The following is a 27,969-nucleotide window of genomic DNA, read 5'->3' as shown; positions in this document are numbered from 1 at the left end:
GACCACAAGGTTAATATATAAGACTCCTACCATTTGAGTTGCATATAACTTATATATATGTTTTGTATATTTATCTATTTATTTGATCTATGTATGCCCACCACTAGTATAAAATAAAATAAACACAAACCCTACTCTATTAATTGTTCACCACATAGGGCAACAACAGCAGCCACGGGAGAAGGTTTGAGAGAAGGGAAAAAAGAAGAAGATGTTGCAATCAAAGAACTTTTGGGTGTGTTGTGTTGTGTGTGATCATCAAAGGTTAGCCCTTCTTGGTTTTCTTCTCTTCTTTCTTTGTTCTTCATCCTTATTCTATTATTATTTTATTCATTCATGGAGGTTGTAGGTTTATATATTTTGTATATATATATACTTTTAAGAAATTTGAGGAGTTAAATTCACGTATAAAGATTGGGTATTATTCTTAGTTAAAAATTCTGCGCATAATCACGAACTTTAAAAATCAAGAAACCATATCCAACGGATGAATTTTAATCTGAAATTTTTACAGTAGATCAATTACATATTGAATTGCATATCTGAATTTTTTCATAATTTTTGGGAGTCAAAATCCATATAAATTGAGGTATTCAAATCTGTCCAGGAAACCAGTCCGAAACAGTAAATTCGGGAGTGTTGTTCTCATTGGGTATAAATCCAAAAATTATCAAATTAGTGTCATTAGAACCGGTTATGAGTCTAGTTTCGTACGTTTTTGGCCTTGCATTGATTGCTCGTGTATATTAAGAGAACCGTTAATTTCTTTAAAGTGCTGCAGAAAACAACCTGTTTGGATATAATAAATTGTAGAAAATTATTTTGATAAGCAAATCAAGTGAAACCAATTGGGTTTGAAACTTAGGATATATTAGATTATATCTGGAGGTTATTGGAATTTTTCGAATAGCGTGGAGTGGGTTTTGTAATTTTCAAAGTTAGCGAATAGATTGGGAAAACTTGTTTAAAACACTGTTTCATCTTAAAGTTATTTTTAGTTAAGTTTCGATCGGAATCTATGTCTTGGGTGATTTTAAACCTTGAAGAATATGAACTTAGGTAATATTTAAGAGTAACGGTGAGTTGGGTTGAGCCGTGTTAGTGCGCTTTAGTTTGGGGTTACTCAGTTTGTATTCTTTAGTATTTTTAAATTAGCAGTGACGTGTAGTTTTCATATTGGTTCAGGGCACTAGTTGGACTTTCATACTCTATTCGAGGATTATATTATTGCGTTTCAGGTGAGTAGTTTCATGCTACGTATTTTTATAAATGTTCCCCTACCCTGAACTGTTGGAAAATTAAATTGTTGTTTCAAGACTAAACTGTTTTGATAAATTATTATATTATCAATTGAATCAAATTGTTTCTGAAACATGTGTGAACTTGGCATACTGTAAACTATTTGTTTTGGTCTCATGTTTATAATGATGAACTACCATGTTTTGCGAAACTGATGTGTATTGATTATTGGGACCATGTGTGTATTTAGTCCAGGGAAATTATTCCACTGTGTGTGGTGACTCTGGCCACTAGGGAACAGATCCGGGTTGGGCCGTGATGACTCTAGTGCTCAACGATTGTAAGGAACAGACCTTTAAAAACAACTAGGTGACCTTCAATCGGATCGTCTTTGAGAAAAGGCCCAGGTGCCACCCTGAGGATGACTCTTAGTTCGGTATTGGATCCAACGGGGCTTATAGCCTGAGAAATGTGTGGCAGATTATTTGTTTTTCTTGGTACCCAGAAAATTATTGGTGTTCATGTTATAATCTGTTTTAAGTGAAAAATGTCGTTTATCATGTTCTTGCGAGACATGAGTATTTTAAGTGTTGAATTGTGGAACCTTCTTTTTGAAACAGATTGTATTTACCAAACTGTATGCCAATCTAGTTTCTGTGATATATAACTTATTTTGGAATTGAACCCTGTTTTCAAAATTGTATTTACTATCCATGTTGCTACTCACTGAGCTATCAGCTGACTTAGTTTTTATCACTTCCAGGTGTTAGAAGGACTTAGAGTGGACTCATGGCGTAGCGGGGACTCAATTGCATGGACCTCTAGGGCATTCCTTTAGTTTAGAGTGTTATGTCAAGTTTGTGCATATTTATATTTATTCTTATCGAAGTTCATTTAGGATTATTTTTGATATGTGGGTTGTTTATATCCCATAAGTTTGGATGGTTTTTGATTACGGTTGATTTTGCCGTTTATAATTGTGACATGTCTGGATTGAGTTTTGGTTATTTATTATTGGACTATTGTTCAGTTGTTCAATGTGATTGGATTCGTGTTTAGGCTTACGTGTGCCTTGGGCTAAGTCCTTGTGGGCCACGGCCGGTCATGCCCGGATTTGGGGTGTGACACAAACCAAACTGAACTAAGCCTTAAGTCCCATCAAATGAGATCGACTATATGAATCATTATTCTCTACTCGACTTTATCCAATGTCATTTCGTTAGTTAAATTTAAGAGATTCATATCTCTATTTACTACACTAATCCATGTCAATCTAGGTCTACCCCTTCCCCTAACACTATCATCTATCGTCACTGTATCGCATCTCTTCACTACTGCCTCTGTTGGTCTCCGTTACATATAATCAAACCATCTTAATATATTCTTTCTTAACTTATCTTCTATCGGTACTATTCCTACCCATTCTCGAATGTACTCATTCCTAACTGTGTGTTTTCTTGTCTTGTCATGCATTCACCTTAGCATTCTTAACTCAGTAACAGTCGTCTTATCTACATGTTGGTTCTTAGTTGCTCAAACATTCCGTCCCATACAGCATCGTTGTTCTAATAACCGTTCTATAAAACTTCCCTTTTAGTCTAATGAGTACTCATTTATCGCACAGTACTCCAGACACACTCTTCTACTTAAACCACCTCGCCTTAATTCTTTAGACCATATTCGCTTCAATCTCCCCAGTTGTTGAGATAATCGATCCTAAATAATGAAAATATTCACTCTTAGGTAATTCTTGGTTCTCAATCTTCACTTCTCCTCTGTTTCCATTGTGACTGTTGCTAAAATTACAGTCCATATACTCTGTCTTAGTTCTGGTTATTCTAAATCCTTTAGATTCAAGTGTTTTTCTCCAAATCTCCAACTTAGTGTTAACTCCTTCTTTACTCTACAAAAAACATACACCATGGCACATCATCTTGAGTATTGTGCGTCAACTCATCCATAATTAAAGCGAAAAGATAAGAACTTAAGGTTGATCTTTGGTGTAACCTTACAGTAATTGGAAATGCACTCGTCTCTCCAATAAATGATCTAATAGTGGTCACCACACCTTCACATATATCCCTAATCACATCAATGTAACATTTTGGCACCCTTTTCTTCTCTAACACCCAAATTATATCCCGAGGCACTCTATCATATGTTTTCTCTAGATTGATAAAAACTATATGAATGTCTCCTGTCTTTTCTCTATACTTTTCTATTACTCTCCTCAAAAGATAGAAGGTGAAATTATCATCATGGAAAATGAAATTATTATCCTTTGCTAGTAGACTGACTCTTATTAAGTCAATTCTATCAAGCTTCCCTATCTACTATCTTTCTATTTTCAGGATGCCTAAGGGTGTGGTGCAAAGCATTGAGAGGTTGCATGTTTCTTTTCTATGGAGAGAGAGAGAGAGAGAGAGAGAGAGAGAGAGAGATGAGGGGGGGAAGGGAGGTAGGGACTCAAACTTGAAGAAGATAGTACATTTGGTGAAATGCAAAGATGTTACCAAGTCTAAAGATCAAGATGGATTGGGGATAAGAAGAATTAAGGATCTAATGAGAGTTTGTTATTAAAATGGTGGTGGAGATATAGATCTGAGAATGGTTCATTATGGAAAAGAGTTTTGGGGAGTAAATATGGCCATGACCGGAGGGGGGGGGGTGGAGCCCAAGTGTGGTGATTAATATATCTATGTCTATTGTCTGGCAATATATACTATCTGTTGTTTTAGATAATTCTAATCTGCATTCTTTCTTTGTGAATAATTCTAGAATTTTAATTGGGAATGGTGAGAGAATATAGTTTTGGTAGGATAGACGATTGATGAATGGAATTTTGAAGGAACCTTCCCCTAGGCTCCTCAGTTTATCTGAGAATAAAGATGATTCATTGAAGATATTTTCAAATATCAGAGAAGCAGCAAGGGAGTGAAGATTCTTTTTTAGAAGGCCTTTAAGATCCTGAGAAGAAGAAGAGGTCAGAAGATTTATTGAGCCATTGATTGGGACCCCTAACTTAAGGCACAATATTGAGAATCATGTTCAGTGGTTAGCAGACTCAATTAGAGCCTTTTTAGTCTCATCTGTCAAGAGATGTTGTGAGTTGGCTCATGGATCAGCTATCAGTACTACTAAATTGTGTGAGGCAATGATGTACCACCAAAAGTTAAATTCTTTGGTTAGTTAGCCTGGGAGGGTAGAGTAAAAACAACAACATACCTTTAAAGGGTGGGAATTCTGAATTCCAATGTGAATAATATGTGTCTATTCTACAGTGAGAAGGAGGAATCTACTAATCATATCCTTCTTTATTGCCTTTTGGTATGGAAGGTTGTAGGACAATCTTCACTGTATTTAAATTAATTAAATTCTGTTGTGTACTAAACAACAACTAGAATATAATTAATTTAAATGCAGTGAAGATTGTCCTATAATCTTAAGACAGATTCGTCCTCTCCACGGTGCTTTCAGAAATTGGACGTCTATCTCCCAGGATGAAATGATTTACTACAAACAATAGCAGCACTACAAATTGTTTGCCTTACGAATACACTAAGTGTTTACACTCTTTCTTTTAGAAAATAAATGTAGCAAAATGCAGAGATTTTTATCAGAGGATGGAGTATGAAAATTGGAGTTAAATCCAAATGGAAGGCTAGTCTATTTATAGATGTAAAGGTGGCTATTGGTTTTGAATTGAACAGGTACGAAACCTGTTGGTTTTGAATTCAAACATATTTGAATCTGTTGGGTTATATTTCAAACAGATAACAAAACGGGAAGGGCCCTGTTTGGGTGTGCAATAATACCAGACTGGTTTATTTCGGGAAGGGCCCTGTTTGGATGTATAGTAAAACCAAATCAGTTTAATTTTGAATTATGGATTTTATTTTACCAAAAAATAAAATTAAATTCAAATTTTTTTGGCCCAAAAAGATTAGTATTGGACCGAACAAGCCCAACCCAACCTCACACCACACACTCGCACCCAAACCCAGGCCCAGCCCAGCCCGCCCGACCGGACGGACGGCGGCGGAGGCGTGCGCACGCGCGTGTAGTGATTTTTGGGTCCAATGGGTCTAGCCCATTTTGCCCATAACCTCTCCCTCTAAAACACTTGGGTACCACAAGTACCAAACCCAAGCCTTATAAACCCTTTCAAAACCTTCCACTAAATCAATGTGGGACAAGCCATTTTACAACCTTAAAGAATTTCCACCAAAACTCCATTTCCATAGAGCACACTTTGGCTTCAATTTCCCATTCACTCGGTAATGGTTTTGAGCAACCAAATATACCACGTGAATCACAACGCGACATAGAACGCGTTACCACTTTGACCCGTGAAAATCGACGCACGGGGCCCACCTAAAAAATAGACCGAACTTAGGATAAAATTCTGGTTTTACTCAGAATTTATAACCATTTCCAACAATCCCCCACATGAATGGAATTTGATGACAACGGAAATGCAACAAAATATAGATTTATCGAAAGAGTATAAGTCGAAAATATCTTGCATCAGGATAGGTAGTTTTCGGCCTTAAACCTTCCCTAGTGATAACCTATCGGACTTACTAGCTAACTAATGGATGCGATGCCTTGAATTGTTCAGCCGTTTGTGTAAGCCAAGACAATAGATTTCACACAAAATATCTTCTAACACATCGTGGTTCTTACTGTTGTCTTCATTTTGGCCTTGAGCGCGCCTGGTTTTCATAAGTGTTTCTAGAGAATTTAGCCTCTTCATTCTCATAGAACCGGCCCCAGTTCAACACTCATATAGGTGATTCTTATTGTGAGTATCTCCTTATACTCGTCTTGATTTATGCCTCAATCAAGATATAAGTAATCATTAAAATCAAAGCTTATCCTTATACCTCTGCATACAACATATGTTACAGATATCACTTTCACCATAAGAATGGGTAGGAACTTAATCCTTTGGTGATTTCTGGCGAGCCATACATAACTTAGTTGTCCCTTTGAACTTAGTTCTTGGAATCTCCAGTCATATATGCAGGGTTACCATTATGACGACTCTTATGTAATAGGCTTTAATCCCATCCTCTTTGATGAAATGTAAGTATATTTTACTAACATTTCACTTAACTTTTTCCTTTCCCTTTCCAAATCTCTTCTCCAATCCCTCAACCAAACACAGTGTAAGTAATTGAATATGGTAATAGTTTAAGCATTTATAATTTGGCATTTAGGTTACAAGTAAGATGAGTTCTCAAGTTCAATATGTCAAGGTGTTTTGATGATACAACTTTAATAAACTACATCCTACTATATAGCAAGAGGGAAATCATGGAACAGTGGTACAATCAAAAAGTTTTTACACATCCAAGATATAGTTTGTAATTTTAATAATTAATGCATATAAAGTTTATCGCATATTTGTAAATTTTATTTTATTTATTTATTTATTTATTTTTTAATTTACACTCAAGTGGAATTCCTCTATAGAAAAAGGATTTTATAAAAGAAAAAGATTAATTCTAATTTAGTTTAAAAGTTTTTGAGTTATTTTTTAAATTCAATGATGTCACAATCTATTAGACTGTCTAAAATAGTTCTCTTACATTTATTTTCTAATTATCAATCAATCATTTCTTTTGTACATCACTAAATCTAAAAAATAAATATAGAAAGTGAGTTTATATACTCCCTCCGTTCCAAAATAATGGTCTCTTTTAGGAAATCCGACTTTTTTTAGTAGTACAATTATCGCACTTTAAAAACATTGATTTTTCCAAATTATCCTTTGATAGTATATTTTTTGGAAAATATCAATGTCATAATTGTACTTTTTATGTTGTTAATGAATTTAAAAGAAAGACAAAATAAAAAAAATTATATTATTTTTGTGTTTGATTTTTAAAATGGGATTAATATTTTAAAATATTAAAAAATAAAATAAAAGACTAATATTTTAAGAAGGATGGAGTATTATTTTCGAAAGAGAAAAACTCCTGAACGGAGAATACATATATAAATAAATAAACTAATTGTGGGAGAATGGTTTAATTGGGCTTAGTTTCGGCCCAACTGCCAGAATCCAATTTGTTTCGTTTGGTCTCAACTAGAACTGGCAAATGCATGGATTTGAGCGAGTTTAAATGGTAACTGGTTAAAAAAATATTAGTTTAAAAATACTTATTTAGGTAACGGGTTGGATATGGGCGGGTAATATACAGATCACTCTTGACCCTTTTTGTCCCATCCCATTTATTTGTTTATTGTGTGTATGGCTTTTCACTAATTTTGTTTCTAAAACATAACTACCGATAAGAGTGTAAAAATGGTCTGCAGCTCATGGACGGCCCAAAGTCTTCCCGTGACTCGGGGTGAGCCCGGCCCGAGACCCTGGGCTTGGGCCTGGGCCATCATAAAGATTTGGAAAAAAAATCATCCACTACACAAACAACAAAAACAACAACAAAAAATTCAGTCTTGGTCTGACCATACCAAATCAATCCATAAACTAGGAGTGGGCGCAGATCGGTTGCGGCCACGGAACTTCTAATTCGCCAATTCAGCCGCCATTCGTCCACCGAATTGGCGGATTGAAGAAAATCAATCCGCATCCGTCCGCCAATCTGGCAGATTGGTGGATTAAGGGGATTGATAGATTGGCAGATGGATACGAATCGATTTGGCGGTTTAAAATTTTATTAATTTCAATAGGGGGAAAATATTGTTGGCCAAAGAATTATGTTCTTTCATTTGAAGAATACCACAAGATTTAGCACAAACAGGATACAAAAAAACGCTCGAATAAATATCAAAATCCCTCATCCAAAACACCAAAATAATTCCCTCCTAGCAATTGTCTTGCTATATGAAGTACATCAGTTGTAATATCAATGAGTATTCTAGTAAAAATAGAGCAAATGCAAAGATTGCTGTTGAGAATATTTTTGTAGAGCCTAACTAGATTGGTATATCCATTAGATGAGCTGCCTCCTTAATAGCATTAATTAACTACTACTCTTTTGAACCTTGCTTACAAGCTGACCTAGTAAGTACCTCATCTGAGGTAGAGTCTGACTCTTCTATGGCTAATTTGTGCAGTAACTTACATAGTAAGTTTTTTATTGGTCAATAAATTTGCACTTGATAAGCTTAAGATTTGAAATTATGAAATAAAGTAAGTTTTTTATTTGGTGTGGTTTAGCGGTTTGGCGATTCGGTTGCGGCCAAAGGAATCTCAAATCCGCTATCCGTTCAAAACTAGGTGGATTGAAAAAAATCAATCCGCAGCTGTCCACTTGTCATCACGCATCTGACCAAAATGCAGGGGATCGGTTTGGTTCTGTCGGTTTGAGCGGATCGGAAGATCCGCTGCTCACCCCTACCATAAACTACAAGAAATAAAGCCAATTGATCAACTGCAATAAGATATGTAGATCTATTATCAATTAAACAATAAAAATCTCAGATTTAAGGTGATTTATGAGGATTCTATCTGGATCAAATATGAAGATGAGAGTCAATCAATCATCTTTATTAGAGAGAGAGAGAGAGAGAGAGAGAGTATTGAGTAAGAGCTAGGGTTGAGAAGAGGACTATCATCCACACCAATGTGAGTGAGAATGAAGAAAAGGAATTGAGAGAGACCTAGGGCTGGGAAGTTTTCCCCAAATCTTTCAATCATCTTTTGATTTTTGGCTCAGATGTTTTTTTGAGTTGGACATCATTTAGCAACATCACTTTTTAGCTTTAAAGTCAAAAGTTCATTAAAAAAATCAAAAAGCCAACAACGTATACCACTAAATCAAAAAATTTATTTTCTTTCTATTTTTTATACATCTTTTCATAAAAAATCAAAAAGTCATCTCAAACATATTAATTTTTTTACCTCATATTTTAGTCAAAAAATTAAAAAATTGTTAAAATAATATGTTCCTAAACGAGGCCTTATTGTCATTTTTGGATATTTAATATGTTAGCTTACTCAGCTCATTTAAATCCAGTTAAAAACAAGTACATTTGTAGTAACCCAAAGGCAGCCCATTTACAAAATAGAGGGCCCAAACCCATTTATTATGAACGGATCTGGGCCGGTTATTGGGTTTGGCCTTGAATTGCCGGCTCTAGTCTCAAGTAGCAGTGCCTCAAGGTTCACACACATGTGAACAACAAACACTATCTTATTGGTCTATTTAGTACATTTGTGGGACTACTTTATTGATTTAAATTTGGTGACGTGTATTGTTTTCCTTTATGAATAAATTTATTCTCTAAAGCTCTATAACCCCGACCCAAAATCAAAAAATAATAAAAATCTGTAATCTACAATCCCCCAAAAAATAAAATAAATAAAAAATAAAAAGTTAAATCTTGTTATTAAAATTCAAAATTTGTCGATAGTTGTTATGCCATTCCCAATATTAAAATTTCTCTTATCTATTTTAATTTGAAATAAAGATATCTTTCACCATCATTGATATTATAATAAAAATAAATACAAATGTCCTAAAAATGTATATAAAGTTTCAATCACAATGGTTCATAGTCCTATGATCAAAGCCAATTTGGCAAAAAAATAGCACAAAAAATTCATAACCAACCACCTCAAACACTAATAACCGAGATAATTACAAATTTGACCACCTCCAAAATCTCATTAATTAAGCATCAAAATGAATTATAACTGAAATTATAAATTTATATTTAGAGCATATAATACATACTATTTTATTTTGTAATAAAAAAATAGGTAAATTAAACTAAACCTTTATAAAACTCAACATTTAGTCATTTCTAAGTATGATCTTATTACACTAAACCCCTTTTATTAGGATTCTATAAGGAATTTAAACAAAATCGGTTCATGTGTGAAACACATAATACACTTATTGATTAATATTCTTATTTGGTGATTTGCTTTCTTTATTGTAATGGTAAAGTGTAAACGAAATCATTAGACAAGAGTATCATCGTCAAAAAAAAATTAAGGATAAATTACAAATACATATTCTGAGGTTTGCTTAAAATAAAATGGTCTCCTGTGATTTAAATGCCCCCTTGTCATATTTCTTGTTTAATAGAATTAATTCAAAAAATAAAATTCCTATACAATAATATAATTACTTGAATTATTAATTGAAATAAAACTTTGACATAATTTATTAATAAAAGGTCCTATTTATTATGAAATTAGAAATTTCAAGGGACGGGATATAATTTTCAAAACTATGTGGTTGATTTTTCGGGGTTCAAGTATTTTGTTTTTGTAGTTAAGTCCTTCTTGACCTTTTTTATCTTAATTCTTTTTTAGGTTATTTTGTTCTTGTTTTGTTTATTCTTTTCTTTAAAAACCCAAAAAAAATAAAAATAAAATAAAAAATGTAAGACTAAGAGGTTGGTTGTATATATGTGAGTAGCAAGTAGAGATAGTTTGTACATTCTAAGGTAGCGTTTGGTAGAGTTTTAGAATTATGATTTGAGAATATAGTTGTATTTTAAGTTTGTGAGTTTTCAAATTATGATTTGAAAAGAGAAAATTTGTTTGGTTATAAGTTTTGAAAAGAGTTTTGAATTTTTTATGTAACATATGAAATAAGAAAAGTTGTTTAGTTATAAGTTTTGAAAAGAATTTTCAAAATTTAATTTAAAAACTTATAGCTCATAACCAAACAGACAACTCAAAACTCTATTGAAAATTCTATTCAAAATTCATAACCAAACTCTTTTTAAAATTCAATTCAAAAAAATAATTTGTCATTTTGGTCTAAAAAAATAATTTCTATATTTAAAAATTATATAAAAAACAAATATATATATATATATATATATATTTTTCCCAAATAACAGGTGGGGCGATTGGCAATGACAAAAAAATAAAAAAAAGTATTGTTCCAATCAAAGGGCCAGACATCCAGGAGATGTCTGAGGGACGACCCAAAGCACAAATTCAAAAATCAAAAACTCATATTGCCAAACATGCATTGGAATGTGGTTTCAAATGTAGTATTGGAATTAATTTTTGAAAACTTAAACCAAATAAAACATTGGAATGTAGGGATGAAATTATAATTTGAAAGCTATACCAAACACGATCTAAATCTCTCTCGATGCATTGCATCTTCTAGTACTTTTAATTTTATGTTTTTAATGAAAAATTCACTTTGATGATAATAAAAGAGGGGAGGGGGGAGGGGATGACTTACGTGTAGATTTTAATAGGTAGAGTTACTTTCCAACAGATTTTGTGATAATTAATGGCATTTTTCATCAGATACTATTAAAAAACGTTAGTAATTATTAATTTTCAGCGATAGTTTAAATAGTTTGTCACAAAAAAAAAATCACTAATTATTAGTTTTATCGACAATTTAAAAAAATCTTCACAAAAAAAAAAAAGTTATTAATTTTCAACTTTTAGCAATAATTTGAAAAATTCATCTAGAAAAAAAGTCACTAATTGTAAGTTTTAGTGATAGTTTATAAAAATCGTTACAAAAAAGTCGCGAATTGTCAATTTTAGCGATGTATGCAAAAAATTATTATAAAAAATTATTTTTAGCGACGATTTTATTAGGATTAATTTTCAATAGGACTTAATGGGAATTAAGTTCAACTATGAGGACCTATTGGCAGTTTATCCAAAAAACCAACCATTTGGGACAATTTATATATTTTAAACAAATCTCAATAGTATATTTATAATTTATTTAAAATGTTTAATAAATGTGTCATGTGCTTCACACATGACCTGATTTTGTATAAATCCTTATTAAAATTCTAACAAACGAGATTAATTGTAATAAGATAATACTTTAAGGTGATTAACAATCGAATTTTAAAAGTTAAAAAGACAAAATATAAATAAATCATAATTTAAATAGATTTACGATAATTTATCCTAAAAAAGTAGTAAAGTTACTGGACCATATCTATGGATTGTTCTCTCCCTTCAGTAAATAAACAGAATAAATAAATAAATAACAAACGATACTCGTCAAATGCACTTCCATTTTTATAATGGGTCACTACAAGATCTAGAGTTGACGATTTTATTAGGTTTTTTCTTAATTATTTAGAGCATCTCAAAAAAACTTTTTAAATGAGATTTGTTAAACCCTAATATCCCTAAGTGCTATTTCCAAAAATTTATTATAGAGTCATGGGAAATATTATAGCTTTAATTATAAATATTTATAAAACTTATTATTTTTCCAAACTTATTATGTTGGATAATTATTTTTAAAATTTTATGCTAATTTAAAATTTTTCCATATATGAAAATGTCATACAACTGACAAGTGAGAGAACGTTGTTCACATTTACACTATGTTTGGCTGAAGAATTTGGAAATGAAAAAGACAAAAGATATATGTGAAATATAAATAAAATATACTTATATTTCACATAATTTTACATACGCTTTCTTTTTTTCTTTACAAATTTCTCTCCAAATTCCCCAACCAAATACAAGCTTACTATACACATGACGTGTGTTTTCTTCGGTTAGTAATGGGTTAATTATATTTTAGATAAATTATAAATATATCCTTTAAAAATTGCTTAAAATACGAATTACCTTATGAGGTTTAGAAAATTACATTTCGGCCCGTCAATCACTACAAGAATCTGCACTTTTAGTGACTACTTTTCGCGACCAATATAAAAGTTGGTAGCTAAAGTTACCTTTTCGCGACCAATATTAATTAGTCGCGAATGATCATTATTTTTGGCTACCAAATATGAGTTGGTCGCAGAAGGTCATATTTTGGCGACCAAAAAATTAGTTGGTCGCAGAATGTGGTATGCTTTTGGCGACCAACTACAAATTTGGTAGCGGAAGGTCACATTTTGGCGGCCAAAAAATAAGTTGGTCGCGAAAGATAAAAAATAAGTTGGTTGTGGAATTGGCAACCAAAATTTTAGTCGTCAAAAACTTACTTTCCTCAACCAAAAATATTTTAGTTGCCATATATTGAGTTTTGGCTACTAAAACAATTTAGTCGCCGAATGGAAAATAAAAATTTATTTTTTTTCTTTAGCGACCAAAAATTTGGTCGCCAAAAACTTATTTTCAGCAACCAAAAAAAAATTAGTCGCCAAATTAGTACTTTTACCGACTAATATTTTAGTCGCCATTGATTGAGATTTGGTGACTAAAAAAATTTGTCGGAGAAGGTACCTTTTCTGTGACTAGTCTGATCTTTTGGTCGCCAAAAATTTGGGAGGGAAATTTGAAACGTGAAAAACGAAATATTATTGCCCAATTTGAATTTTAGGTGTAATTTCATTATATATATATATATTTATTTATCTGTATCTCAGCTCAGATACATACACCAAGCACCAAACAAATAAAAAAAATTCGCTTGCTCTCCCTCTCTCTCTCTTTCACCGTTGCTCACAATGTATTCTCTGTTTCTCTCTTTGGTCTCTGTTTATTTCTCTTTCTCTTTGACATTCACATAAGCACAAACCCTAGGCCACCATTCAAAATCACCACCACCAAAAATGTCTCACGCCATGGTCGTGTCGCTCTGTTTCCCCACTGTGAGGTCGGCGGCAAACCGGCCAAAGCAGAGAGCAAACACGAAGAAGGGGCTAATATGAAACGAAACAGGAGCAGCGGCGAAGCAGCAATGGGTTTGGCAGAGAGAGGAAGGATGTTCGGTGGTAGTGTGTGGAGCCGCCTACACTCTACCATTACTAATCTTCTCAATCTCAGACCTCTTGCATCAGATAAGTACGCTCTCTCTCTCTCTCTCTCTCTCTCTCTCTCGTTTCCCCAATTTCAAACCCTAACTATAATTTTCAATTTCTCAAATCTTTGCCCCTTCATTGTCCAACCTCACCATCTCGTTTTTCAAAAAACATTTCAATTTTTAAGTGGTATTGGTGGCATGGTGTTCTTATTCTCTCTCTCTCTCTCACTCTCTCTCTCTCTCTCTCTCCCTCTCTCTCTCTATATACACTACTAAAAAAATCACTTTTTGCGACCGCTATAAACCGTCGCAAATAATAAAAAACAGTCGCAAAAGACTTTTTACGACGGCCCATGCGACGGCAAATGGGGGTCGCGAATGTGGGGGTGGCAAATACTTTTTGCGACCGCAAAATAGCAGTCGCAAACTATTTGCGACCGCCTAATCTACTTATCGCGACTAATATTTTGCCGTCGCAAAAAAATTAAAAAAATACCTACAATGTATTAGCGACCATCTTGTTACCGTCACAAAAAAAATATAAATAAATAAAATACCTACAATGTTTTAGCAACCTATATTCTCATATATATATTATAGCGATCCCGGGTTTACCCTTGTTGTACAGTGATCCGGACATGTGTCCGTGGATGTTGGTAGTTGTTTATTTCCTAGTTTGCATCCTTTTTACTTTGTATTTTGAGTTATGGGATGTGTTGGGCAGGTTTGTTACAGGTTGGTTGTGCTTGGGAGCCTAGTGTTGCTGCCCAGATTTTTGGTCCTTCGCTCGAGCGAGGAGTCTGTCGCTCGAGCGAGAGTTGTGTTGCACCTGGTTCTGGACCTGAGAGTTGTAGTTTCTGGCTCGAGCGAGCTTTTCGTGGCTCGAGCGGTCTGGGTTTTTCTTCGCTCGATCGAGAACTTCTTAGCTCGAGCGAGAGTTTTCTGTGTCTGGTCGCTCGAGCGACCAATCCTTCGCTCGAGCGAGAGTGTTTTATATCAGCGGACAGCAGCGATTTTAAACTTAACTTTTTCACTTTCTTTTGCATCCAAAACCTAAATCCGAGACCCTCTCACTCTAAACTTACACTCTCTCTAAGATTTCATCTCCCTAGAGTGTGAATCTAGCCTAGGGCCTTTGTTAAAAAGATAGAGGGTGTTGAGAGCTTCGTTTTAATCTGAAAAAGTTTGGATTTGGAGCAAGTTGATCTTGGAGTCTTCATCTCCTTTTGGGCTAAAACTTCGAGGTAGGGATATCCTACTCCTCTCTATGGGTTTTGTCTTTAAATTTTGGTATTTTGAGATGTTGGGCTTGGTTTGGTAATTTTGTGAAAGTTTGGGGCTTTTGTGTAATTTTACAAAAGTTGGGGTTTTATTCATAATAAACCTAGATGCATGTTTGGCATAGAAAAATGGAATGATTGTTGAATCATTGATGAAAATGGGACCTAAGGGTTGAAATGGTAATTATGGAAAATGGCCTAATTACATTGTTTAATTAATTGGGATAATTAATTGGTGAGAAATGAGGAAATGAAATGTTGATTGAACATCCATTTGTGCATTTATTTTCTGTTTTAGAAATAACTGCTTTGGGCTATCGGTGGAGGATAGTCGTGATTGTTGTAGACAATGCATGATGATTAGGTAAACGGAAACTAATCAATGGAATGTGTCATGGAACTTGACGGTTGATAGAATACATTAATTGTGTGTATTGTGTGATTGTATATAGAACCAATGTGTTTATATACGTTATGTGTAGAGGAGGAGATAGGGGATGTACTCCGCGGTTTAGGGGAAGATAGGGGATGTACCTCTAAACCGGATAGGTATTTGGAGGAGATAGGGGATGTACTCCGTAGACAGAGCTCATATGCTTGTCTAGAGAAGTGAAGATAGAGCTCATATGCTTATCTTTGTGAAGTGAAGTGTGGATACAGCTTGTATGCTTATCTGTGGATATTGTTGATATACATATCTGTTGTAGAGTGTGGATACAGCTTGTATGCTTATCTGTGGATATTGTTGATATACATATCTGTTGAGAATGTGGATATAGCTTTTATGCTTATCTGAATGTGAGATATAGTTTTTATACATATCTGTGGAAATGATGATAGAGCTAGCATGCTTATCTGTTGAAAAAGGGAAAATGAAAAGTAATTGGGACTTGTAAGTCATTGACATAAATATGTAATTTATGTGATTGTATCAGTGTTGACCAACTATCAATTGCTAATGTTTTAGTCATTGTCCATGGTTGGTTTAGTGTATTTCTACTGGGCTGTGGCTCACCCTATATGGGAATATCATTTTCAGGTACAGGAAGCATGCCACCTCCAAGGACATAGCTGGGAGGCTAGTGGCGGGCATAGTTTTGTCGTTTTACTTTTGATGTATTACATGTAATTTCAAGCCAAGGGCTTAATGTGTAAACGAGTTAGAACTCTTTGTTGTAACCAAGTGTTAACTTGGAAAGCTGTAAGCCCGTAGGGCATTTTGTTATGAGGTTAACATGTAATACTTATGTCTTGGAATTCTAATGAATGAAAGGAATGCGGTTAGTTTAAATGAAAATGCATGTCTTATCTGATGGGTTTATTGTTATTATTTTGAGGGCGTTACAACTTGGTATCAGAGCGTACCGGGTTCGAATACTTTGGGTACGTGGGAAGTGATTAGGATCACAATGGGTTTGTCTCGCTTGATAGAGACGTAGATGTAGTACCATATGCTATGTGTTTATTTGATAACATGCTTATGTGACTATGTGGGTATGGGATTTAATTTCTAGGAAATTGATTGGATCCTTGAGTTTCTGGGAGTCTTGTTGGAAAAGTACTTGATCAATGCTATTTCTAACCGGAACTCTAGTAACGCCTCGGGACTATCATTATCCGGAAATGAAATTCGTAAGTGCTTATGTGTTTATGTGCTTATGTGGAGTGAATTACAGTTGTCCACGCATTAGGACGTGAGTGTTTAGTTTCGGCACACCTATGAATGTGCTAACGTTCTGTGTTACCTTTATTAGGATGTCAGGACGAGGAAGAGGTGCTAGGCGTGGTAGACCTGCGAGGCAGGAAGTACCGTTACCGGGTGAGATTCCGGCAGTGCAGGAGGGAGTTGGGCAGGCCAATGTGGCCGAGCCAGTGGGTCAGCAGGCTATGGGTGCCTTGGCCAGAGAGATAGCGGGAGCTTTGGGTATTCTTAGAGCTGGGAATCAGGCAGCTGAGACAGGGCCTTCCTTCTTGAAGAGGGAGTTCTTTCGGTGTAATCCGGACGAGTTTATCGGGGATCCTAAAGAGCCGCTTAAGGCAGATGAATGGCTCGAACAGACAACGAAGACGTTTGAGATGCTTGGCATCGAGGACGGAGCACTGAAAGTGACCTTGGCATCCTTTCAACTGAAGGGAGATGCGGGTCAATGGTGGAAGTACGAGAAAGCTCGTGTTGGTGGTACTTGGGAGGCGTTTATGAATGCTTTTCAGGAGAGGTTTTTATCAGCAGCAGCTAGGGAGAAGCTGAGGGATCAGTTTAGCCGGCTTAATCAGCAGGGCTTGTCAGTGGCCGAGTTTGAGGCTACTTTTACCAGTCTGTCTAGGTTTGCACCTGAACTGGTGGCGTCTGAGGAACGCCGTTGCTATGAGTTTGAGCGGAAGTTGAGGCGGGGCCTCAAGTTGAGAGTTGGTGGGTCTTATATTCGAGACTATAGACACCTAGTGGATGCTGCAGCTCATATGGAGCTTATGATGCAGGAGGAGGATGAGGGTCAGAGAGGCTCCAAGAGGAGCCAGGATAGTCAGAGTGATGGCAGGAGACAGAAGGGTAATAACCCTCAGCAGTCTCAGGGTGCAGTCTCTAGATCGACCTTTCCAGTGCCTAGTGTAGGCTCGGGGAGAGGCAGTCAGGGAGAATTCACCTGTTACAAGTGTGGCCAGCTGGGTCACAAGGTATCTGTTTGCCCGCAGAAGGGTGGGGGTCAGAAAGCTGCTTCTTCTTCAGCTAGACCGCAGAGTCAGAGTTTGGGCAGGGGGCAGCTCTTGACTTGTTATCAGTGTGGACAACCTGGGCAGATGAAGAGGTTTTGCCCACAGTTGGATGCCACTTCGGGAGCGTCTGGTTCTAGGCAGACGCAGGGTTTTCAGCCAGCTCAGTCTGTGCAGGCCTCGAGGGCCAATCCGGGAGCTTCGTCATCCCAGTCTGTGCAGCAGTCTTTTGCTCCGAGAGGTGAGCAGGTAGACCAGGGGCCTACGGGGCGCGTGTATGCTGTTACCGCGCAGGATTTAGTACCAGCTCCATCAGTAGTGAGAGGTACTTTTCTGTTTTGCAACTCAGTTGCTAGTGTGTTGATAGACACGGGTGCATCTCATTCTTTTGTATCTGCTGCATTTGCATCTGTTTTGGAATTGGAGTTAGCACAGTTAGCATCTCCTATTTGTGTGGTATCGCCTTTGGGCGGTGAGTTGATCCTGAAACAGGGTGTTAGAGGATGTGATATTGAGGTCGCCGATTATAGGCTTCCTTTTCCGTTTGTTGTCATGCCCATGAAGGGTTTTGATGTTATTTTGGGTATGGACTGGCTATCGTCATACCGGGCTGTTATTGATTGCTACCGCCAGAGGGTCACGTTATGTACCTTGAGCGGGGAGTGGTTCTATTTCTTGGGAGACCGGGTTGGTAGTGTTTTGCCACCGGGGTATGACTCGCGAGGGCGAAGTGAGCTTAGTAGTCTACTTGCCAGCTTTGAGAGTGGTGAGAGTGGTGAGACCCAGGTTGTGTTACCGAGGGTGGTTTGTGAGTATTCGGATGTCTTTCCCGAAGATCTTGTTAGTTTGCCACCTCACCGAGAGATAGAGTTCTCTATTGATTTAGTGCTTGGTACGGCCCCGATTTCTATGGCACCTTACCGTTTTGCCCCAGCAGAGTTGGTTGAGTTGAAAGTTCAGCTCCAGGAATTGCTCGATAAGGGCTTTGTTCGCCCTAGTGTTTCACCGTGGGGAGCACCGGCACTCTTTGTTAAAAAGAAAGATGGTGCCTTGAGATTGTGTATAGACTACCGGAAGTTGAATCGGGCTACGGTTAAGAATAAGTATCCTATGCCCCGTATAGATGATTTGTTTGACCAGTTGAAGGGTTCCCGTTGTTTCTCTAAGATAGACTTGAGATCGGGTTACCATCAGTTGAGGGTCAGGGAGGAAGATATTCCTAAGACGGCATTCCGTACGCGGTATGGCCATTACGAGTTTCTGGTGATGCCATTTGGGCTTACCAATGCACCGGCAGTCTTTATGGACTTGATGAACCGGATTTTTCGGGAGTTCTTAGACCGATTTGTGGTTGTTTTCGTGGACGATATCCTTATCTATTCGTCTTCTGAGGAGGAGCACGAGGCACACTTGAGAGTGGTGCTTGAGTTACTTAGAGCCCATAGGCTGTATGCCAAGTTTAGGAAGTGTGAGTTCTGGCTGAGGGAAGTCAAATTCTTAGGCCACGTGGTATCCGGGGAAGGGGTGTCTGTTGATACGTCCAAGGTTGAGGCAGTGCAAGATTGGGCACAGCCTAAGAGTGTGTTTGAGATCCGCAGTTTTCTGGGATTAGCTGGGTATTACCGTCGGTTTGTGAAAGATTTCTCCAGGTTAGCGTCACCGTTGACTAGACTGACTCGGAAGGGAGTCAAGTTTGTGTGGAGTGAGACTTGTGAAAAGTCGTTCCAAGAGCTGAAAGTTAGATTGACCACCGCTCCGGTATTGATTATTCCGGAGAGAGGGTTGGGTTATGCGGTTTATTGTGATGCCTCACGAGAGGGTTTGGGTTGTGTGTTGATGCAAGAGGGGAAAGTGGTAGCTTATGGCTCACGTCAGTTGAAAATACACGAGAAGAATTACCCTACTCACGACCTAGAGTTAGCAGCAGTGATCTTTGCCTTGAAAATCTGGAGGCACTACCTTTATGGTGAGAGGTTCGAGGTATTCTCGGATCATAAGAGTTTGAAGTATCTGTTTACCCAGAGAGACTTGAATTTGAGGCAGAGGAGATGGATGGAGTTCATCGAGGATTATGATTTTGAGTTGCACTATCATCCGGGAAAGGCCAATGTTGTGGCCGATGCCCTTAGTAGGAAAACCATTAGTGATGTAGCTTGTATGGCCATCCGGGAATGGGAGATGTTGGGAGCACTGGGCGAGTTTGATTTGCTACTGGGCGAATCTGTCGAGGCTGCGGCCTTGTTTTCTGTTGTTGCGCAGCCTACACTTGTGATTAGAGTGTTAGAGGCACAGAGAGGTGACCTTGAGGTAGAATCCCTCCGAGAGAAGATCTCCAGTGGGAAAGTTGAGAAGGGTTTGACGGTGTATCCCGACCTGAGTGTGAGATACCGAGACCGTTTGTTTGTACCGGAGGCTTGCCGAGAGGAAGTACTCCGAGAGTTTCACCATTCGCGCCTTGCGGTGCATCCGGGAGGTACTAAGATGTATCAGGATTTGGGTCGCCAGTTTTGGTGGCGGGGTATGAAGAGAGATGTGGCTGTTTTCGTATCGAAATGCCTTACTTGCCAGCAAGTGAAGGCCGAGCATCAGAGGCCAGCGGGTTTGTTGCAACCCTTGCCTATTGCCGAGTGGAAGTGGGAGCATGTCACTATGGACTTCGTTGTAGGTCTTCCGAGGACTCAACGGGGTAGTGATGCTATTTGGGTGGTTGTAGACCGGTTGACTAAGTCGGCGCACTTTATTCCTATGCGCATGAGAGATTCGGTAGATCATCTTGCCGACTTGTATATTCGGGACGTAGTGAGATTGCACGGGGTCCCAGTGACGATTGTCTCAGATAGAGATCCTCGTTTTACTGCTAGGTTGTGGCAGAGTTTGCAGAGTGCACTGGGCACTAAGTTGACCTTTAGTACGGCTTATCATCCTCAGACTGACGGGCAGTCCGAGCGTACTATTCATATCCTCGAGGATATGCTTCGGGGTTGTGTCCTGGACTTCAGTGGGACGTGGGAGAGGCACTTGCCATTGGTAGAGTTTGCCTACAACAACAGTTTTCAGTCTAGCATCGGTATGGCACCGTTTGAGGCCTTGTATGGCCGACCGTGTAGGTCTCCAGTTTGTTGGGCCGAGGTGGGTGATGCACCTTTGTTGGGTCCGGAGTTGGTTAGGGAGACGACGGAGAAAGTTGAGCTTATCCGTAGAAGGCTTGTTACAGCCCAGAGTCGACAAAAGAGTTATGCCGACCGTAGGAGGAGGCCTTTGGCGTTTGAGGTAGGTGATCATGTCTTTCTGAAATTATCACCTAGGCGAGGCCTGATGAGGTTTGGGAAGAGTGGGAAGTTGTCCCCTCGGTTTATTGGTCCTTTTGAGATCCTTGAGAGGATAGGTGAGGTTGCTTATCGGTTAGCCTTACCGCCGCAGTTGTCCGGAGTGCATGATGTGTTTCATGTGAGTATGCTTCGGAAGTATGAGCCAGATCCATCACATGTGTTGGATTGGACTGATTTAGAGGTAGATGAGGATGCCTCGTATGAGGAGAGACCGGTTCGGGTCTTGGATAGGCGGGATCAGGTCCTGCGTGGCAAGACCATTCCTTTGGTGAAAGTCTTGTAGAAACATCACGGAGTGGAGGAAGCCACTTGGGAACGTGAGTTGGAAGTCCGAGAGAAATATCCGGACTTGTTTATTGATATGTAATTTTGTATTTAAATTTTACATTTTGTTGAACTTAAGAGCTTTTATATATGTCTTAAGTTGTGAAACATTGAAAATGTTTTGGTTATTGGAAGTATGTTTTGGAACTTGCCTCATATGGAAGTTGAATGTAACATTATATGTGTTAAGTATATTGTTGACATTGGAAAGTTAGTGCATAATGTTAGTGCATGTTAATAATACATATGTTTGTGATATGTCTCTTGTTAAAGGGATGGGATGACCGGTAATGGGTCGAATTGTTGAATGTTAAATTGTAACATTGTTTAAAATGGAGGAAAATCTGTTTTTTTGAAAACTTGTGCTTAATTTCGGGGGCGAAATTCTTTAAGGGGGGGAGGTTATAGCGATCCCGGGTTTACCCTTGTTGTACAGTGATCCGGACATGTGTCCGTGGATGTTGGTAGTTGTTTATTTCCTAGTTTGCATCCTTTTTACTTTGTATTTTGAGTTATGGGATGTGTTGGGCAGGTTTGTTACAGGTTGGTTGTGCTTGGGAGCCTAGTGTTGCTGCCCAGATTTTTGGTCCTTCGCTCGAGCGAGGAGTCTGTCGCTCGAGCGAGAGTTGTGTTGCACCTGGTTCTGGACCTGAGAGTTGTAGTTTCTGGCTCGAGCGAGCTTTTCGTGGCTCGAGCGGTCTGGGTTTTTCTTCGCTCGATCGAGAACTTCTTAGCTCGAGCGAGAGTTTTCTGTGTCTGGTCGCTCGAGCGACCAATCCTTCGCTCGAGCGAGAGTGTTTTATATCAGCGGACAGCAGCGATTTTAAACTTAACTTTTTCACTTTCTTTTGCATCCAAAACCTAAATCCGAGACCCTCTCACTCTAAACTTACACTCTCTCTAAGATTTCATCTCCCTAGAGTGTGAATCTAGCCTAGGGCCTTTGTTAAAAAGATAGAGGGTGTTGAGAGCTTCGTTTTAATCTGAAAAAGTTTGGATTTGGAGCAAGTTGATCTTGGAGTCTTCATCTCCTTTTGGGCTAAAACTTCGAGGTAGGGATATCCTACTCCTCTCTATGGGTTTTGTCTTTAAATTTTGGTATTTTGAGATGTTGGGCTTGGTTTGGTAATTTTGTGAAAGTTTGGGGCTTTTGTGTAATTTTACAAAAGTTGGGGTTTTATTCATAATAAACCTAGATGCATGTTTGGCATAGAAAAATGGAATGATTGTTGAATCATTGATGAAAATGGGACCTAAGGGTTGAAATGGTAATTATGGAAAATGGCCTAATTACATTGTTTAATTAATTGGGATAATTAATTGGTGAGAAATGAGGAAATGAAATGTTGATTGAACATCCATTTGTGCATTTATTTTCTGTTTTAGAAATAACTGCTTTGGGCTATCGGTGGAGGATAGTCGTGATTGTTGTAGACAATGCATGATGATTAGGTAAACGGAAACTAATCAATGGAATGTGTCATGGAACTTGACGGTTGATAGAATACATTAATTGTGTGTATTGTGTGATTGTATATAGAACCAATGTGTTTATATACGTTATGTGTAGAGGAGGAGATAGGGGATGTACTCCGCGGTTTAGGGGAAGATAGGGGATGTACCTCTAAACCGGATAGGTATTTGGAGGAGATAGGGGATGTACTCCGTAGACAGAGCTCATATGCTTGTCTAGAGAAGTGAAGATAGAGCTCATATGCTTATCTTTGTGAAGTGAAGTGTGGATACAGCTTGTATGCTTATCTGTGGATATTGTTGATATACATATCTGTTGTAGAGTGTGGATACAGCTTGTATGCTTATCTGTGGATATTGTTGATATACATATCTGTTGAGAATGTGGATATAGCTTTTATGCTTATCTGAATGTGAGATATAGTTTTTATACATATCTGTGGAAATGATGATAGAGCTAGCATGCTTATCTGTTGAAAAAGGGAAAATGAAAAGTAATTGGGACTTGTAAGTCATTGACATAAATATGTAATTTATGTGATTGTATCAGTGTTGACCAACTATCAATTGCTAATGTTTTAGTCATTGTCCATGGTTGGTTTAGTGTATTTCTACTGGGCTGTGGCTCACCCTATATGGGAATATCATTTTCAGGTACAGGAAGCATGCCACCTCCAAGGACATAGCTGGGAGGCTAGTGGCGGGCATAGTTTTGTCGTTTTACTTTTGATGTATTACATGTAATTTCAAGCCAAGGGCTTAATGTGTAAACGAGTTAGAACTCTTTGTTGTAACCAAGTGTTAACTTGGAAAGCTGTAAGCCCGTAGGGCATTTTGTTATGAGGTTAACATGTAATACTTATGTCTTGGAATTCTAATGAATGAAAGGAATGCGGTTAGTTTAAATGAAAATGCATGTCTTATCTGATGGGTTTATTGTTATTATTTTGAGGGCGTTACATATATATATATATATATTCAAGTATTATATACAATAAATATAAAGTGATATTTACAAAAATTCTGATAGATACAAAATTCTGATAAAAAAATATTGTATTGCAGCCAAGTGATGCTACCTGGAAAAGCAATCCATTTTATCAAACCCATTCCCAATGACAACTAGTGAAAATAGGGTTAAAACTACTTTTCGACACTCTGTCTTTTTTTAACTACTTCCAGTGCAATTAAATGAGAGATAAGAGAAGCAAGTGTTCTATTATATATATTTAAACATGAGTGGAGCGAGTCTCTAACAGCAAGAAACAGATTCTGATAGATACATACAACAGATTACAGTAAAACCCAAGGAGCTGGAAAGTGCAGTGACAAAAAAAGAAGCACCTTCAGACAGCATCCCAACTCATTTAAACACTGCACTACTCAGACTTTGTGGTCCTGGGTTTGGCTTTCCTTGGTGGTGCAATCAGCATACTGCTTCACACGAGTTTGATTTGTTTCAAATATGAACGGCATTCCTTTTACCTGAAAGTGCCCCAATTGCAGTAACTAACACAGGATTCCACATATATTTTGTGTGGGATGATTATAACAATAAGTGAAAGAGTTAATTTGGAATAAGTAGTCTTGTAAGGGCATATGCATCCCTCATAACACCATAAAATTGATATATCGTGTGTTGGGGCATTGCTGCGCTAGTGACCTATTGCCTTAATTTTCTATGTATTTATAGTTGAGAAGAGGTGGCTATCACTATAATCTCTTTTAACTTTTTTGATTATAGTGAAAATCGCAGTATCTGTGAACGTAGCCCTAGCTTGGGGTAAATCACATAGATTTCATGTTCTTTGTGTGTGCATGTGATTTATCTTTCTTGTGCGTTGTCCTTATGTGTTTCGTGTTTTACCAATCTTGATTAGGTATCACGGATGCCTAACAGTAAGGACATAGCTAGGCCATAAAAAAATCTTGGATTGGACGTCCCCCTATGGCATTCGAGTTGCCATTCTACCTCCCCAAGCTTATTTTGATCCTTATTTTGCCTTCTTGTTACATGACCATTTCTCTTTCACCCAGTTTTAATTATCTTGCGGCTGGGTCATTTCCCTTTCAAAAGTTAAAGCACTTTTTAAAGTGAACAATGAATGCAGGCATGGGAAAGATAATCAATAAGGTTTAACACCAAGACAACAGAGGACTGATGCTGATAATCTAGACATTCAGATTGTTTTTAATTTTAAGAAAAAAGAAATAATGTAATCACCAAAAACCAGGTAAGTCGAGCATTGAGAGGAGCAAGTCATCAAAAAGAGAAATCTATTTTGCACCTAGATTCGAGAAATTCAGCAAGTAGAGCAAATAAAATAAAAAATAAAATTGATTAGTCTAGTGTCCAAGGAAGGTAAAAACATACCTCAATCAAACAACTTGAAGTAAGGTTTACAACCTGTTTAGGTACTATTTCCTTGTTGTTTACGAAGATTGAACACTTGCCAAGGTTCTTCAGATAAGAAGATCCGCTTTGGTCCATCTTTATAATTGCCTAATAAATGCAATAAAAAATTATACTCACTTCAAGGTAGAGATCAATAGTATGCCCACCAGTTGGCTACCTAAATACTAAAAAGTACATAAAAATTATGTAATAAGCTATAACGAACAACTAAAGCTGCATCCTTGTTGAAACAAAAGATTGCATTAAAATAGTAAAGGCACTAGGAATTACATAAACTAAAATAGAAGGCAAGAATGAGAAAGAGAGGTCATCAGATACATATATCAGACATAGGTGCCTACTGAAAGAAAAGACATTTAAATACCTGTTCCATGAGATAACATTCACATCTACATTATGTGCCTTTATGGATGCTGCTGGTGACTTCCCTAGACGAATATCCCATATTGCAATATTCCCATCCACAGAGCAAGAGGCAAATACATGAGGTTCTGTGGGACTCCACTGCATGGATAAAAGTTGGAAGAGCCATTCTTAAAAAAAGGTAAACAATAGAAGTTACTTCAAATCATTTGTGTTACAATAGAAGTTACTTCAATTCATTACATCTAAATCCAAAAAGCAAAAAAGAAGATACATACTTGTAGATCTTCAACACTTCCGGTATGTCTGACAAAGGGATTAGCATCAACATTCCATGTCGTACCAGACGTAGGTTCCCACAAATGAATGCAATTCTTGCAGTCCCCTTTGAAGATGAAGGGTGATAGCAAAATATCAGAAAATCAATCTCCATATATACTGACTGATTACTAGATATCCTTGGAAAAGAAATTAAATGAAACACAACAAAATGAAAACAATTAAACAATACCAGTTACAAACAGGCCCACCAGGTAGGCTTCTGCAGCCTCCTGAAGCGCCAGAACCGCATGACTCTGGAACCTCAAGTCAGTCTGCTCCAAATAAGAAATAATAAAAATAAATTAAATAAATAAATTAGCATCATAAATATGTATAAGTTGAAATTGAAAGTAAGATTACGCCAACAATAGCACCAAATCAGTGAAATAGATCGAACAATACCTTGAAGTCTTGAGCAATTTCACGAACAAGGCGTTGAAAAGGCAACTTGCGAATAAGAAGTTCGGTGCTCTTCTGATACTTTCGGATTTCACTGATCAAAATAAGAGATGTTATGATCAATTAGGGTTTGGTGATGCAACATAGTGAACAAATGGATTATGAGCTAGCTAATTTAAGGGAGGAGCCATTACCGAAGGGCAACAGTCCCAGGGCGGTAACGATGGGGCTTCTTGACTCCACCAGTGGTTGGGGCTGATTTCCTTGCAGCCTTTACGGAAACAATCACAGAAAATACGATGCGAAATCATAATCAAATTCACAAGACCCAAAAAAATACTAATAAAAGTTTGAAAGAATTTCATAGTTAATTTCTTCTTTCTTGCAGTTTCTCGGCAACCAAACGGAAATAAAAATCGGAATAGAAAGACGAACAGACATTCATAATGGAATCAAAGCCAGGAATTCATACATTGGTGGCGAGCTGCTTCCTGGGAGCCTTTCCACCAGTAGACTTGCGAGCAGTTTGCTTCGTACGAGCCATTGGGATCTCAGATTAAGAGAAACAAGAACGCTCAAAACTCTGCAAAATCACGGAACAGAAGAGAGATCATGATCAGATCTGTGTGGAATGAATCGACGAAGAAATTAATACGACGAAGAAGAAGACGATCGCTACCGAGAGAGAGAGAGAGAGTCGGCGACAGCAATTAGGGTTTGGATTCTGTGAAGATGGAGATATACACGAAAGAAAGGGTTCGATTATATATATATATATATAGAGAGAGAGAGAGAGAGAGAGAATATCGTTAGGTCGGTTTAGGGGTTGGTCAGATTTGGGGGAAATGAGACTCCAGGCGAAATCAGTCTCTGTTAGGGCATAGGTATAATAAAAGGAGGGTGCTATTGCAAATATTAGTTTTTGCGACGGTCAAATAATCAGTCGCAAAAACATTAGTCGCAAAAAGCCAATTTTCTAGTAGTGATATATATATATATATAGTGCATGTGTGTGTGCTTGTGTGTTTGGTCTATCCTTACCAGGTACATATATAGTGTGTTTGGCCTCTCCTTACCAGGTATTGATGAACTCTACATCTATATATATATATATATATACACACACCTATGTGCTTGTGTGCTTGTGTGTTTGCTAATGGACTCCTCAGAAGTCATAAAAGTCATATCGTGAGTATATTCCTTCTCCACCGTGAACAACCACCATCAGCCCTCTTTTCCCTTTTACCCCTGTTTCTCCCCCCTCCCTCTCTCTCTATATATACTATATAATTGTTATATAAATTTGGCTATGGTGAGAGTATGTGGATGACCTGTTCGATGAAATTCCAAAATGGGTTTTGAATTAGAGAAATCATGATAGTCTGTTGGATGAACTGGGTTTGGACTGATTGTCTTTTGATTATATTAATAGA

At 37.4% G+C, this 27,969-nt stretch overlaps 1 protein-coding gene and 1 long non-coding RNA gene across 5 annotated transcripts; one reads left to right on the top strand and one right to left on the bottom strand.

The window, feature by feature from the left end:
- Positions 1-34: 34 nt before the first annotated feature.
- LOC145804177 (uncharacterized) lies at positions 35-2,250 on the top strand. The gene is made up of 3 exons (XR_014345803.1): positions 35-264; positions 1,186-1,238; positions 2,003-2,250. It is a non-coding gene; the product is annotated as an uncharacterized LOC145804177 (long non-coding RNA).
- Positions 2,251-24,236: 21,986 nt separating this feature from the next.
- LOC114303688 (histone H3.3) lies at positions 24,237-27,534 on the bottom strand. 4 transcript variants are annotated; one of them, XR_014346535.1, is made up of 8 exons: positions 27,009-27,521; positions 26,731-26,807; positions 26,540-26,630; positions 26,328-26,409; positions 26,095-26,201; positions 25,818-25,957; positions 25,412-25,540; positions 24,237-24,522 (listed from the first exon to the last, which is right to left on the bottom strand). XR_014346535.1 is itself a non-coding variant. In XM_082898882.1 (8 exons), exons 2-8 carry the CDS (start codon positions 27,078-27,080, stop codon positions 25,531-25,533), a joined length of 579 nt encoding a protein of 192 aa, XP_082755008.1. In that variant the 5' UTR covers positions 27,081-27,119; positions 27,216-27,352; the 3' UTR covers positions 25,091-25,530. The 4 variants fall into 4 exon arrangements, 3 of the variants coding, with proteins under 3 accessions (XP_082755008.1, XP_082755006.1, XP_082755007.1); XM_082898882.1 differs by lacking the exon at positions 24,237-24,522 and having other exon boundaries at positions 25,091-25,540; positions 27,009-27,119; positions 27,216-27,352; XM_082898880.1 differs by lacking the exon at positions 24,237-24,522 and having other exon boundaries at positions 25,510-25,957; positions 27,009-27,119; positions 27,216-27,534.
- Between the last annotated feature and the right edge of the window lie 435 nt (positions 27,535-27,969).

Source organism: Camellia sinensis, chromosome 12 (assembly GCF_055761805.1).
Source record: "Camellia sinensis isolate YWXY chromosome 12, ASM5576180v1, whole genome shotgun sequence".
Classification (NCBI taxonomy): Eukaryota; Viridiplantae; Streptophyta; class Magnoliopsida; order Ericales; family Theaceae; genus Camellia; species Camellia sinensis.
This window is presented reverse-complemented; position numbering and strand designations above follow the sequence as displayed.

Coding starts and splice junctions, on each gene's coding strand:
- LOC114303688 (XM_082898880.1), bottom strand. CDS start 27,080: ATGGCTCGTACGAAGCAAACTGCTCGCAAGTCTACTGGTGGAAAGGCT. Junction 26,631..26,730: donor CCTGGGACTGTTGCCCTTCG/GTAATGGCTCCT, acceptor TATTTTGATCAG/TGAAATCCGAAAGTATCAGA. Junction 25,958..26,094: donor GAAGTGTTGAAGATCTACAA/GTATGTATCTTC, acceptor TTATCCATGCAG/TGGAGTCCCACAGAACCTCA.